Below are 13,879 nucleotides of genomic sequence, written 5' to 3' on the forward strand. Positions count from 1 at the left end.
GCCGGCCTCCGAACCTCCCTGGGCCTCGGTCCCCCACCCCCGGCTATAAAGTGGGCCAGTGATAGCAAGTGCCTGAGAGCGTGGTTCTCCATGGAAAAGAGTTAGGTGATGCTGCTAGGGGATGTATGGCGATGCCTGGCAGTAACTTTGGGTTGTCACAACTGGAGAGAGGACTGCTAGTGGCGTCTGGTGTATCTAAATATCCTGTAGGGCTCCGAACAGCCCTACAACACAGAATGAACAGGCCCCACATGTCAGTAGTGCTAAAGGGGAGAAAGCTTATTCTAGAGGGTTGATACATAGATTTAGCAAGTTAATCCACGTGATATGCTTAGCCCTGGGCCATACATCATCTAGTAGGCACTTAATAAAGCAGTGTTAACTCTCCATGCTCCTCCAAAGCCTGTCCCTGAGCCCAATGGGTACCCCTCATCATGCTTTGTTTTGCCAAAGGGATTTCCCTCACCTAAATTGCCATGGTGATTGGTGCCACAGAAGCAGACAAATATGTTGGTAATTCTTTAGAGATAAGGTGAGCTTAAAATTCCAGAAAGTGGCATATGCTAGGTGTACCCGTGCCTCCCATCTGGCAGTGGAACTGGACTTTGGTGGCTTGCCTGTCTGCACAGAGGGCCATCCTCTGAGTCCATAGCATGGGCGCTTGAGATTTGTCGAGGCTAGGGAGATAACACAGTGTGACAGGTGAGAGAACACAGGGCAAGGTGGTGGCTCTGCTCCATGTGGGGGTAGGGGGCACCAAAGGGGTTTTGTGTAAGTGTATCTTCCACTGAATGAATCCCCTTCCCTTCAATGTTAAAAATCACTTTAAATTTTTAACTGTTCGGTGAGCTATTCACACTTACTTTGACCCATTAACCAAAGCACTGAGCTTTCTGACTGATTCAGTTACAACTATAAAAAATAAATGATCACACGGTGACTATACCTTAGCTCTTGTTTGCCCCTTCGCCAAATGGCCCCATTCTACTGGACTTCTTAAAGTTCTTGGGGTGCCTGGGTGGCTCAGTCGGCTAAGTGTCTGACTTGATTTTGGCTCAGGTCATGATCTCAGGATCAAGAGATCGAGCTGGGACAGGTTCCGCTCTCAGCGTAGATCTGCTTAAAATGGTCTCTCACTTTCCTCTGCCCATCCACCCACTTGCATACTATCTCTTGCTCCCTAAATAAATAAATAAGTAAAATCTTAAAAAAAAAAAAAAACATAAAGTTCTTGTATCTGCTGGTAGTTAAAATCCGCTAAATTAAATTACTGCAGATGGGGGGGCCTGGATGGCTCCATCAGTTAAACATCTGACTTAGGCTCAGGTCATGATCTCAGGCTCCTGGAATCGAGCCCCACATTGGGCTCCCTTGCTCAGTGGGGAGTCTGCTCCTCCCTCTCCCACTGCCCCTCCCCCTGCTCATGATCTCTCTCTCTCTCTCTCAAATAAGTAAATAAAATCTTGAAAAAAATTTTAAAATGAATTACTACAGATGGGGAACTCAGATGGCCAAGTTTATTGAGTATGTCTAAATCCATGAAGAGTGAATAGGTTCTTAGAGAAAATGTGAGGAGTTCTCTCCATGGGTTTTGTGCACGGACTCTGAATCTATTCTGACTGTTGTGATGCCTTTGTGCTATTCTAGATTGTATAGGTCATTGGGAAATTGCTTCCAGATAACTAGGGCACATAGTCCAGTAATATACTGGGGACTGCAGTAGAATGAGTCCCCCATAACAACCAGCAGTGATATTTGGGGATGCCTTACAACAAAATTTCTGATTGGGATTGTTTCTAAAGAGAGAGAAAGTAGAGATCTAGTTATGAAGAATTGACTTCCTTCACAGGATATTTGCTGCAAATACTTCAAGTTTTATCATCAACTAGCTCAGTGACTTGATTTCCTTAGCTGTAAAATGGAGGGGTCGGGGTATCTGGCCCCTATCTGGATTCTGTAGGTATTCAGTCCTAATTCCCTGTTTCTCTAACAACACACTCCCTAGAATTTACAGTGATAGCAAATCTTGATATTCTCTGAGGCAACTTTTATAATAGAAGTCATTAGTTTTATTCAGCTTTGGCTTATTATAATTTGCATTTTAAATGTTCGATTTTTAAAAGACTGTCAAGATTGCCATAACTTTACCAAGTGATTTGCAAGTGCCAAAGCCTGCCAATTAACTCAGATGGTCACAGCAGCAACTGCTTCCCATCAGAAAGGCTGAATCATTTAGGAGCTCCTACCTTTCGAGGGCCAAGTGATTCACCAAGCCAAGTAACTTTGCAAATTGGGATAAGGAGCGTAGGATATTAGACTTCCTTTTAGTCTTCTTTCCCTTCTGGCGATTTAGATGTGGATTCTCTAATGGCAACTTGTTTTTTTTTCTTTTGTTTTCTTTCCAAAACAATATGTACTTACAAGAAGTGCAAACTATACTTATATAATACAGAAAGCAGAAAGTTCCCTGTTTCCGCTCCCTGGAGAGAGCCACTCTTAACAGTTTGGTGAAATTCCTCCAGATTGTTTTCTATTCTATATATTAACATTTTTTTTTAAACAAAAAGAGATTATGTTTACATATACTATTTTGCAACTTGCTTTTGTCTCCTAGCAATATGTCTTGGAGATTTTTCTATTTCATATATATAGGTCTATCCCATTTTACAGCGACATTGGTTTCCATGGCATTATTACATCAGAAATGATTTAATTAGTCTCTGCCAGTCTGTCTGGATCCTTCCCAAAGCTGATCCTAAGACAATGACTTGGGTTCAAGTAGGCTACTAAGGAGATGACCCTTACTAAGAAAGGGAAGCAAGCCAGTCGGGGACATTTGATGAATCCAGTAACTGCAGCTTGGAAGGTCCCCAAGACCATCAGTGTCAGTGATTCCCTGGAAGGACTCACAGACTTACCAAAGCCATTATACTCATGGTTATAGTTTATTACAGAAAAAGGAAACGGACCACAATCAGCAAAGGAAAGAAGCACAGAGGGCAAAGTCCAGGAGAGACCAGACACGAATTTCTGGTTGCCCTCTCCCCAGTAGAGTTGTATGTCCCAGGAAGGATGTATGGAGACACACTTGAAGGGTAACCAGTCAGGGAAGTTCACACAAGCCTTGGTGTCTGGGATATTGATCAGGGGATCAGTCCCATAGGCATCCAAGTGGCTGACGCTAGTCTCCAGCCCCTGCAGAGGTCAAGCTGCTATTGAGTGGCCCAAGGATTCCACCATAAGTCATAGTTAGCATAGACTGGTGTGGCCCCAGCCAAGGGCTCTGGGTGCTCAGGAGCTGTGGGCAGCCTCTAGGATGGGCTAAGGGAGTAAACAGGGCACTCCAGCCTCAGATATACTTCTTCATGGACATTTTTTGTTATTTACATTTTTTATTCTCCCAATGTTCTAGAGCAGAAGTCAGCAAGCTTTTCCATAAGGGGCCAGATAGGAAATACTTTCAGCTTTATGGGCTGCGCAGTCTCTCTTAAAGCTACTCAACTCTGCTGCTGTAGTGTAATAGCAGCTGTAGACATTGTGTAAACAAATGGGTTTGAGAAGGTTCCAATAAAACTTTATTTACAAAAAAAACAGCAGGCAAGATTTGGCAGGCTCTAATACCCAGATATTATCCAATATCTAATATCCAGAGAGCATTCTTGAAGTATATCTTTGTCCATTTGTGCAGATAATTCTGTGGGATAAATTCTTAGAAATAGAATTGCTAGATCACAAGTTATTTCAAGTAGATACTGTGAAACTTTCCCCAAAATTGAACCAGCTTCCTCTTTCACCAACAATACCTGAGAATGTTTGAGATTTCCTTTCTTAAAAACCTTTTCCCAGGGAAAACCTACAGTCATTTACTTGGATGTTTTTTTTTTAATTCTTGAGCTTTGGAGAGGCAGCGGAAGATAGAGTATTTTGCCCTCAAGGAAGAAACCCAAATAAAGCCTGAAATGGCCTCCTGATAGTGTCTTGCTTTATCAAGGCCCACATAGAAGGAGACTCTGGTAATTTGCTTTTGTTTGGTGAGATAAAACCTTACACTGCCTACTAGGCGTGGTTAGTGGTGGTTCGGGTGTGGTTCCTAAGTGTTACCATTTCAAAAAAAAACTTCAAATACTCCTTAGTAATGTCCTTTATTAAGCAAAGATTCCTGTCCTAATTTTTCCCTTCAGGGACGCCTGGGTGGCTTAGCAGTGGAGCACCTCCCTTCGGCCCAGGGCATGATCCTGGAGTCCCTGATCAAGTCCCACATCGGGCTCCCTGCATGGAACCTGCTTCTCCCTCTGCCTGTGTCTCTGCCTCTCTCTCTGTGTCTCTCATAAATAAATAGATAAAATCTTTAAAAAAATTAATTTTTCCCTTCAGCAAGGGATCTTCACAAGGTCTCCCTGTGCATACTGAGCCCTTTAGCAAGTTACAAAAAATATACATGGTCCAATTTTTGTCCACATTGCTGACAGGTGCTGGACCCTTGAGTGGTACTGGACTCAATTGGAACGGGCTAGCCTTGTTCACCCTGAGTTTTTTTGGTATTAAGGCAATGGATGGAGTTTTGTTTTTGTTTTTCTACTTTTCTTTCTTTCTTCTCATTCCCTGCCCCTCCCCCAATTTTTATCATTTAGAATTCTTGATGTGAACCCCACAGGGGAGAACAGAGGCTCATTAGCATTCGAGCTCTGTTTTTGGCTGCATATTTTAGCTGGTTTACTTGATAATCGGCATCCCTCCTGGGATCCAGCCCGCTTTTGCTCTGCTCCTGCTGGGTGAATCTGTGATATTTCCCATTCTGCAGTCCTTCATTTATAACACAGACACAGCCTGCCTTCCCGTTAGCGAGATGGCATGCCCGGACTACCCACACGCAGATAAAGAATTAGGCAGAACTTGGCTGGGAAGATAAATCAAGCTAACCATCTCATTAGGCTTGAAAGACACAAATTAAGCTTTGCATTGGAATTAACAGAGAAGCCTTCCAAAGAGACACGCAGTACACCAAGGGGTAGAAGAAATTGCCGTGGCCGCTTCTCGCAGGAAGCTTGCCTCCGTTGCCCAGAACGGAGGAGACATAAAGCCTCTTTTATAAAAGGTCCACAGACAGAAATTTGGGGTCAAAATAGCAATATAACCTTCAACGAGGGCTTCTCTAGGTACAGTGTGTTGAGACATTACATACAGTATCTCACCAAAACCTCACAGTGACATATGAGGTAAAGTGCTGTCAAGAGTCCTATTTAACCTGGAAGGAAACTGAGTCTCAGAGAGATGCCTTCCCTTGTCTCAGGCTCCCAGAGCTAGCCTAATGGTCACCGAGGACATCTGGCCCCATGGCCCACGGCCCTTATCCAGTGTGAACTGGCCCTGCAGGGGACATTGGGTTCTGTCTGGAGACATTTTGAATTGTGACAGCTGATGGGGGTGGTGCTGTTGGCATGCACTGCATGGAGGCGTGAGGTGCTGCTCAACATCGTGCAGTGCACGGGATGGCGCCCACAACAAAGAATGTCAGCAGTGCCTCAATTGGGAACCCCCAAGTTACCCCCGGGTTAACTACTCAACCAGACTCCAGTGATGGTTGACTGTCCCCCTAGAACTACCCAACTACAGGGCCCTGTAGACAGCGTGGGAGGGCGATGGCTGTGAGCTTAATGTTGCATGTTGTAGAGGACGCAGCTCTCCGGCAGAAGGAACAGCCAGTGCAAAGGCCGGGCGGCAGGAACAGGCCTGGCGTGGTGAGGAACAGGAGGCCACCCAGTGCACCTGGAGTGAGGGGACTCGCGGGAGGATGAGATGAGGGGAAGTGGGAGTTCTTACCATTAAAAGAAACAGATGAAAAAAAAAATTTTTTAATAAATAAAAATTTAAAAAATAAAAAAATAAAAGAAATAAAAGAAACAGATTATGTCCTAAAAGCAAAGAGCCCACGCCTGCAGTTGAGGACTTTGTAAACTAACGACCTCTGTCTTGTTCCTGCCTCCCTGTTCTGTTTCTCTCCTTCTTCTTACCTCCTCCCTGCTGCCCTCGCCCCTCTGGCTCCCTAGTGTTTGGCCACAACATGAAAAGCAGCAATGACTTCATCGGAAGAATTGTCATCGGCCAGTACTCCTCGGGCCCCTCTGAATCCAACCACTGGCGGCGGATGCTCAACACTCACCGCACCGCCGTGGAGCAGTGGCACAGCCTGAGGTCCCGGGCTGAGTGTGACCGCGTGTCTCCCGCCTCGCTGGAGGTGACCTGAGGGCTGCAGGGAAAGCAGCTTTCATTTGTTGGGGAAAAAAAAAAAAAAAAAAAAAAAGGAAGAAAATTTAAGACAGAAAATGTGTCACATGCCTATTATATCCACAACGCAAACACACACACACACACACACCCTAAATCCTCTCAGAACTGAGAGGAAGCTGACTATTGAACACAAAATGGTTGCTCTCAATGAGCAAAGCCTGAGAACTCTCTGGAAACCCCATCTATATGTCACAAGCAGAGTGGACTCTGCTGTGAGACTTACTGGCAGTACTTGCTCCTGTTGATACTCCTACCCCCAAATGCACTTTTAACCCTCAGGCCAGAGAAAGGTCTCCCCAAGGGTGCCAGCCTCCATTGAGATGAAATTCTCCAAGAGCTTGGCCAGTATGTGGGAGGCCCGACCCCACACCCAGAATGCACAGCTGCTGCCTGGGTGGCTTCTGAACAGGCTGCTGTTCCCTGGGGTTCTTCAAACCTGATACCTTTCCCCAAAAATGTAAGTACTTTGTCTTCTCTTTAGTGGACGTGATAGATTAGACTCTGAAGAAACCAAGTGGCATCCAGAAATATGCCGGTGTAAGAAACTTCCCTGGCTTAACTGAACTTGTCCTCATGTTAGCCTACTCCTAAGGACCCCCTGTGGGTATGTATGTGAACGTTCTCATGTGTGTGCCCTCCCAGGTGAACACGTGTGTGTCCCTGTGTGTCCTCCTGGTGAGCAAGGCGCTCGGCGGGACTTCAGTCCTCAGCCCTCCCTTCTCTCTGCCTCTCCCAGCAAAATCTCACCCAGTGTCCTCCTGTTTGTCAAGACCCCACCTTCAGTAACAGCATGTGTGTATGTCAAGTAAATAGAATATGATAGAGCAAAAGTAACATTATTTGACCGATTCGTGGTGATTGTGGCACCCAGAAGACCTGCAAAGGACAGCTACATGGATGAAAATGGCCACCACACTCCCATCCAAGACTCCTTCCTTTGTCATACTCTGAGCATCTCTGTGTTTGTGTGTGACCCAAAGTCATTTTTCTCATGCTAAGGAATTAGTGTAGTTAGAATAGATCTCTCCCTGTTGGATGCTTCTGTATCATTCCCACAGCCTATTGTCTGGCATAATGGGGAGCTATTTATTGAAATTAAAGATTATTTATTTGTGCCATGCATTTGAGTTCTCTTTTTCTTCATGAACACGGGGCACAAAGAGTGCGAGGTGTTTCAGTCACTACTGCTGTGTAACAAACCATCCCAATGACTCAGAGCACTAATAGGGCATAGAGGTCAAGGTGGAAGGCGGGAGGGCTAGGTTCAGTGAAGTTTCTCAGGAGAAAAAAAAAGAGAAGACATTTCCCTTTTCTTAAAATGACTTATCATGGTTGTACAGAAGAGGATAAAAGCATGAGAGAACAAACAGAATGAGGAAGATGGGAGCATAGCAGGCGTTTGGCACTAGAGATGAGGGAATAGCAGCGATTGGGCCCATGGGCTTTCGAGCCAAAGAAGCCGTGGTTCAAATCGTGGGCTCACCTCTCCCTAACCGTGTATCCTTGCACAAGCCTTATAACTTCTCTGAGCTACAGTCTTCTCAGTACCTTGGTTAGGGTCCCTACCTAGCAGACCCTGAGGCTAGGACTTGGGTGCAGCTTGCTTACTGGGGAGGTGACTCTAGGAAGCATAAATGGAAGAAAAAGAGGAAGGAGAAAAGCAGATGAAAGCTGCATTGACTCGAACTGTGGGTCACTGGGGCTTAGGCACACTGGGGACCCCGTAGGGTACACTTGAAAATGATCAAGATAGGGGCACCTGGGTGGCTCAGTGATTGAGCGTCTGCCTTCGGCTCAGATCATGATCCGGGGGTCCTGAGATCAAGTCCCGCATCGGGCTCCCCGCAGGGAGCCTACTTCTCCCTCTGCCTATGTCTCTGCTTCTCTCTGTGTCTCAAATAAATAAATAAATAAATTCTTTTTAAAAAAAGTGATCGTAATGGGGAACCTGAGGTATATAGCTCCCAACGCCTATTCCTCAGGATCTGAGGTCCACCCCTGGAGATGTGAAATGTTTGGCACACGAGGACTGTCCTATTGGGCTGCATGCCCAGCCAGCCTGCAGCAGCCACAAGGAAGATCAGATGGCCTGAGAGCTCACTCTTGAGGTGGAGCATCCCCGGCATCGGCCTCCCTCATCAGTAATAACAAGAGGGCTGAGCCCAATGTGAAGTGCCAAACATGTTGTCCTCACGCGGAAACCCACACTGGAGATGTCATGACTCCCCTTTTACAAAAGAGGAAGCCAGGGTTTAATGAGATGAAGTGGCCAGTAAATGATAGTAGAATACCAGTTCGGGCCTGTCTGACTCTAGAGGCTGTTATGGGCTGAATTGTGGCCTCCTCAAAAACATGGTGTCCTGACCCCCAGGCCCTCAGTGTGTGACCTTTTTGGAGACAGTCTTCACAGAGGTAGTCAAGTTGAAGTGAAGCCATTGACTGGGCCCTAATCCAGTATAACTGGTGTCCTTATTAAAAAAAAAAAGTTGGGGGTGCGTCTGGGTGGCTAAGTGGCTGCATGTCTGCCTTTGGCTCAGGTCATGGTCCCAGGGTCCTGGGATCGAGTGCCACATAGGGCTCCTGCTTCACAGGAAGACTGCTTCTCCCTCTGCCTCTCTCTCTCTCACGAATAAATAAAATCTTTTTTTAAAAAAAGAGGCAGGGGCAGAGATTAGGACCCAGAGACAGATACGCACAGAAGGAAGATGATGGGCAGAGACACAGGAGAAGATGACCACCTACTAGACAGTGGGAGAGGCCTGGGCAGATCCGGCCCTCACAGCCCTCAGAAGGAACCAACCTTGCAGACACACCTTGCTTTTGGACTTCTGGGCCTCCAGAACTGTGAGACCATGAATCCCTGGTGTTTAAGCCACCCTGTCTGTGGCACTTTGCTTCAGCAGGCCTGGAGACGAATGCAGAGCTGGTGTGACCAACTACGCTTGCTGGACTATCCTGTCTGAAAATAGGGGGACTCTTCTTACTCCATATGGTTAATATGAGGATTATCCTGGATGATGCCCGCACCCATGCGGTATTTGCTGGCTATTCCTATGAAGCACATGTCAGGCGATGTTTGCTGGTTGACCAGAGGGGACAGTTGTAGGATGGATGTCAGAGCCGTCCATGTCTCCAAGGAGAGAGTCTGCCAGGAGACGAGGGAAACGTGTTGAAGGTGAAGGAACGACTTGGTTTCTATAGAAACTTGGGTCCAAGGTGCCCTGTTATGGGCTAATGTTTTCGTTAGCATCCTCCTCCTCTTCCTCAGCTAGAAGATGGGAAAGGAGATTCATGGGCCATCTGCACACACCCTCTTGGGACGTGAGGACCCAAGTTCAAAGGGAGGAGGTAGGATGGGAGCGACGGGATGACCTTTGAAAGCCAAGTCTGTTTTCCCACAGCCAATCCTTGAGGCTCTTGTCTCTTGTCTCTCCACTCTTGAGAGTTGACAGAAACTGTGACCTTTGCCAGCCCAGCTCAGACATGCTGAGTCTCAGGGCACCGGGAACAGCTGTTTGGTGCACTGATATTTCCCTTCTGGAATGCTGGGAATCACAGCAGGGGAAGAAAGGACTCCTTTCCCTTCTGGATGGCCAATCTTCCACCGCCAGTGAGCTACGTGCTCTTTCTTATATTCAAAAAGACCAGTGAAAATAACTCAGGGATTGGAGCGCCCGGCTGGCTCAGGTGTGGAGCATGGGACTCTTGATCTCAGGGTTGTGAGTTTGAGCCCTGTGTTGGATGTAGAAGTTACTTAAAAAAATAAAATCTTAGGGGGGCCTGGGTGGCTCATTCGGTTAGGTGTCCAACTCTTGATTTCAGCTCAGGTCATGCTCCTGAGGTGGTGAGATCTAACCCTGCATCAGGCTCCATGCTCAGGGGGGAAGTCAGCTCGAAGATTCTCTCCCCCTACCTCTCCCCCATGCCAGGGCACGCACACGAGATCTCTCAAATAAATAATTTTTTTAAAAAATAAAGGGGTGCCTGGATGGCTCAGATGGTTAAGCTCTGCCTTCAGGTCAGGTCATGATCTCAGGGCCCTGGGATCGAGCCCCACATCAGGCTCCCAGCTCTGTGGGTAGTCAGCTTCTCCCTCTCCCTCTGCCTTTCCCCACTGCTCGTGCTCATTTTCTCTAATAAATAAATTCTTAAAAACATAAAAAGTAAAATCTAAAAAAAAAAAAAACTCAGGAATGATCACTGCTATGTAAAAACTAAAGATTAAATGCCTAGGGAAAAAAACGACGGCATTTCCATCAAGGCTGGCAGGAGTTATCCATTGGGAGGTGGTTTTACCACTCAACCACATACCTTCCCCTCTAGTATTTTCGAAAGTTGCATAGTGATCTAATGGTAGCTAACGTGTATTAAGTGCTTATCATGTCAAGCACTGCTCTAAGCACTTTTATGAGGCCAGCATTGATTTGTTCCCATTTTGCAGATAAGGAAACTGAGGCTTATGGGTTTACATAATCAGTATGTACTTACATAATGGGTACTGCAGTGGGTGCCGGAAGGGAAAGCCATGAAATGAACCAGCCTCTTACTGTCCCTTTTATAATGGTGGTAAGGGGACAGGAGACTTGGTTTTGTTGATAAACAGAATTTTTTAAAAGCTAAGAAACTAAAAGAGGTGATGATAGATAGATAGATATAGATAGATAGATAGATAGATAGATAGATAGATAGATAGATGATAGATAATAAATAGATGATAAATGCTAGATAGATGATAGATGATAAGATGATAGAGAGCAGAGAAGGTGGGGGGACAATCATCACTGAATCCCCAGACCACCATGAGCACAGTGTGTGTGGATGTGTGTATGGGGGCAGGAGGGTGGGTCATGCCATCACACAATGAATAAAGGCTTTAGGAAGACAGAAAAATCTATACACTATGTTACAAAGAGACTTCCACAACCTCCAAATGACAGCAGAGATTGTATTTGTTAAGTGCTTTCTGGTCAGTAAACTTGGGGTCTAAAGCAAAGGTTGGCAAACTATGGCCCATAGACCAAATCCAGCTCGCTGCTTGTTTTTGTAAATGAAGTTGTATTGGAACTCAGCCAGGCCCATTCCTATAGTCTTTGGCAGAGTTGAGTAGTTGTGACCGAGTCCATGTGGCCTGCAAAGCCTAAAATACTTGCTATCTGGCTCTTTATGGAAGTTTAAATTACAGTAATGTGAGATGGATGAGTCTAGAGAGCTAATGTACGGCATGAGGAATATGGCATACTCATGAGTATCATGAATATGATGAGTATGAGTACAAAATATACATCAATATATAAAATATACAAATAAATTTGCTGAGAGAGTAGATTTCTGGTACTCTCCTCACCAAAAAGACGGTAACCATGTGAGATGATATATTAATTAGTTTGACTACAGGATCATTTCACTGTGCGTGTGTCTATCAAATCATCATGTTGCACACCTTAGATATATACAATTTTTATTTAAAAATAGAATTTATTTATTTATTTTTGAAGATCTTATTTATTCATGAGAGGCACAGGGAGAGAGGCAGAGATACAGGCAGAGGGAGAAGCAGGCTCCTTCTGGGGAGCCTGATGAGGGACTCGATCCCAGGACCCCAGAATCATGACCTGAGCCAGAGGCAGATACTCAACCACTGAGTCACCCAGGTGCCCCTAAGAAACAGAATCAAAAAGAAAAAGCTTGCCTACCCCTGTCTAGAGCAATGCTGCACAAACTTTAACATACACAGAGCCCCTTGATTCTGATTCGGTGGGTCTGACCTGGGACCTGAAATTCTGCATTCTGAACAAACTCCCAGGAGACACCAGTGCTGCTGGTCGACAGACCATGCATGGGATTGAGCATATAACAAACACTTTGCTTGTTTCCATCCAGAGAGGGGGCATGAACCCATATACCAAAACCTTCACCCATCACCTGCCAACACATTATCGACACACATCATTTAGTTTATTTGCCAAATCACAGGATCCTCCACTTTCCCAAAGGATTTCCGAAGGCCTCTGTCCGACCACCCTCCTCCCCTACCTGGTGAGTTCACACTCAGAGGGTGCTTGATTTCTGTGACAGCAGGAGCCCCCTGAAATGCAGTGCCCCAGATGATGGAGCGTGGGGAGAAAAGCTCCAAACTTATTTATGTTTTGTACCAACCTTTAAAAAAATTGTCAGTTTGGGGGGAGGGGAACTTTATTATAACAGACCTGCTAGTACCGTAGGTAATCCATGCACATCGCTTATATAATAAATGTATGTCATTCCTAAATAAATACACGTGCGTGCTCTGGGGGTGTGCACCAGCACAAAGTTTTGAGGCAACTGGTAGACATGAGGCAGGAGGAGGAAACTGAGCCTGAGCTGTGCTTGTAGCCTGAGTCAGGCCTTGGCAGGCTTTCCAGCCAGTGCCAGCAGGGCAACGCATGCTGCGTGGGCACGAGTTAAGTTATGCCTCACAGGCACAGCAGCGGGTGTTCCAGAGATAAAACGAGTGGCTGGGACAGGTTCAAGTCCTCCCTGCGGGTGCCAGCCACACACAGTGTCAGAGCACCTGATGGAGCATTTCAGGAGAGGAAGGGGAGGGGGGGTGTAGGGTGGAGAGTATGCAGGGTCTTCTGCTAGGAAAGGCTTACTCTGGATCAGTGGTACGATAGCGAAATTTGCTATCACTTATTGAACACCTACTACTTGCCAGCATCTGTGCTAAGTTTTACAAACAGGTGATTTCATTTCATCTTTGCTAGGTAGGGACTGCTGTTACCCGCTATTGTCTTAAGGAGGCAACTGCAGCCTCAGGAAGGCAAAGTGACTCCCTGACAACACATGAAGTGGGAGAGAGTAAAGCTCCGATGTTTAGAGATATTAATTCATAAATGCAGTGACACTCCCCATGAAACACCAGTGGATTTGAAAACATTTATTTTGGGACTCCTGGGTGGCTCAGTGGTTGAGCATCTGCCTTTGGGTCAGGTCGTGATCCCGGGGTCCCGGGATTGAGTCCTGCATCAGGCTCCCCACAGGGACTCTGCTTCTCCCTCTGCCTGTGTCTCTGCCTCTCTCCCTGTGTCTCTCATGAATAAATAAATAAGATCTTTTTTTAACAAAAGAAAACAGTTATTCGAAGTCTGAGCAAACCACACATGAGACTTCTGCACAAATGATAATATGTGCTTCTCTTGGTAGGACGCTTATTCTGGATCAGGAACCTTCTGCTGGCCCCTCCTTTAACCCCTTCTTAAGAAACCCTGAAAAGGGAAGGGGAAGAGAGGAGGGTAAACCACCTAGGCCTTCCTTGCCACAACCTAGGCAAGCAGTGTTCAAACATTTGCCTTCAGGGCCAGTGTGAGGTGGGGACGAGCTGAGCCCAAGCACGCAGGCCCCTCCGACCTCTCTTTTTACCTTCTGCTATGTATTTCCTCCGAGGGAGCCCCAGATGCTTTATCTCCTGTGACAGACAGGATGCAAGCTCTGTTACTCTCCCATCTCACAGAGGAGAAAACTGAGTCTCAGAGAAGCGAACCCACGCCCAAAGCCACGCAGCGGCTCCGAGGCAGGGCGGTAGTTTCTCTTGGCGGAGCAGGGCAGCTCTCAG

At 46.2% G+C, this 13,879-nt stretch overlaps 1 protein-coding gene across 2 annotated transcripts in view; it reads left to right on the forward strand.

The window, feature by feature from the left end:
* SYT17 (synaptotagmin 17) overlaps nucleotides 1–7,410 on the forward strand; it is a 75,493-nt gene extending 68,083 nt beyond the window's left edge. For both annotated transcript variants that reach the window (XM_038540247.1, XM_038540246.1), the window contains exon 8: nucleotides 6,048–7,410. In XM_038540247.1, the coding sequence (XP_038396175.1) occupies nucleotides 6,048–6,244 (197 nt within the window). In that variant the 3' untranslated portion in view covers nucleotides 6,245–7,410. The remainder of the gene's footprint in view (nucleotides 1–6,047) is intronic.
* The last annotated feature ends 6,469 nt before the right edge of the window (nucleotides 7,411–13,879 follow it).

Source organism: Canis lupus, chromosome 6 (genome assembly GCF_011100685.1).
Source record: "Canis lupus familiaris isolate Mischka breed German Shepherd chromosome 6, alternate assembly UU_Cfam_GSD_1.0, whole genome shotgun sequence".
NCBI classification, from domain to species: Eukaryota; Metazoa; Chordata; class Mammalia; order Carnivora; family Canidae; genus Canis; species Canis lupus.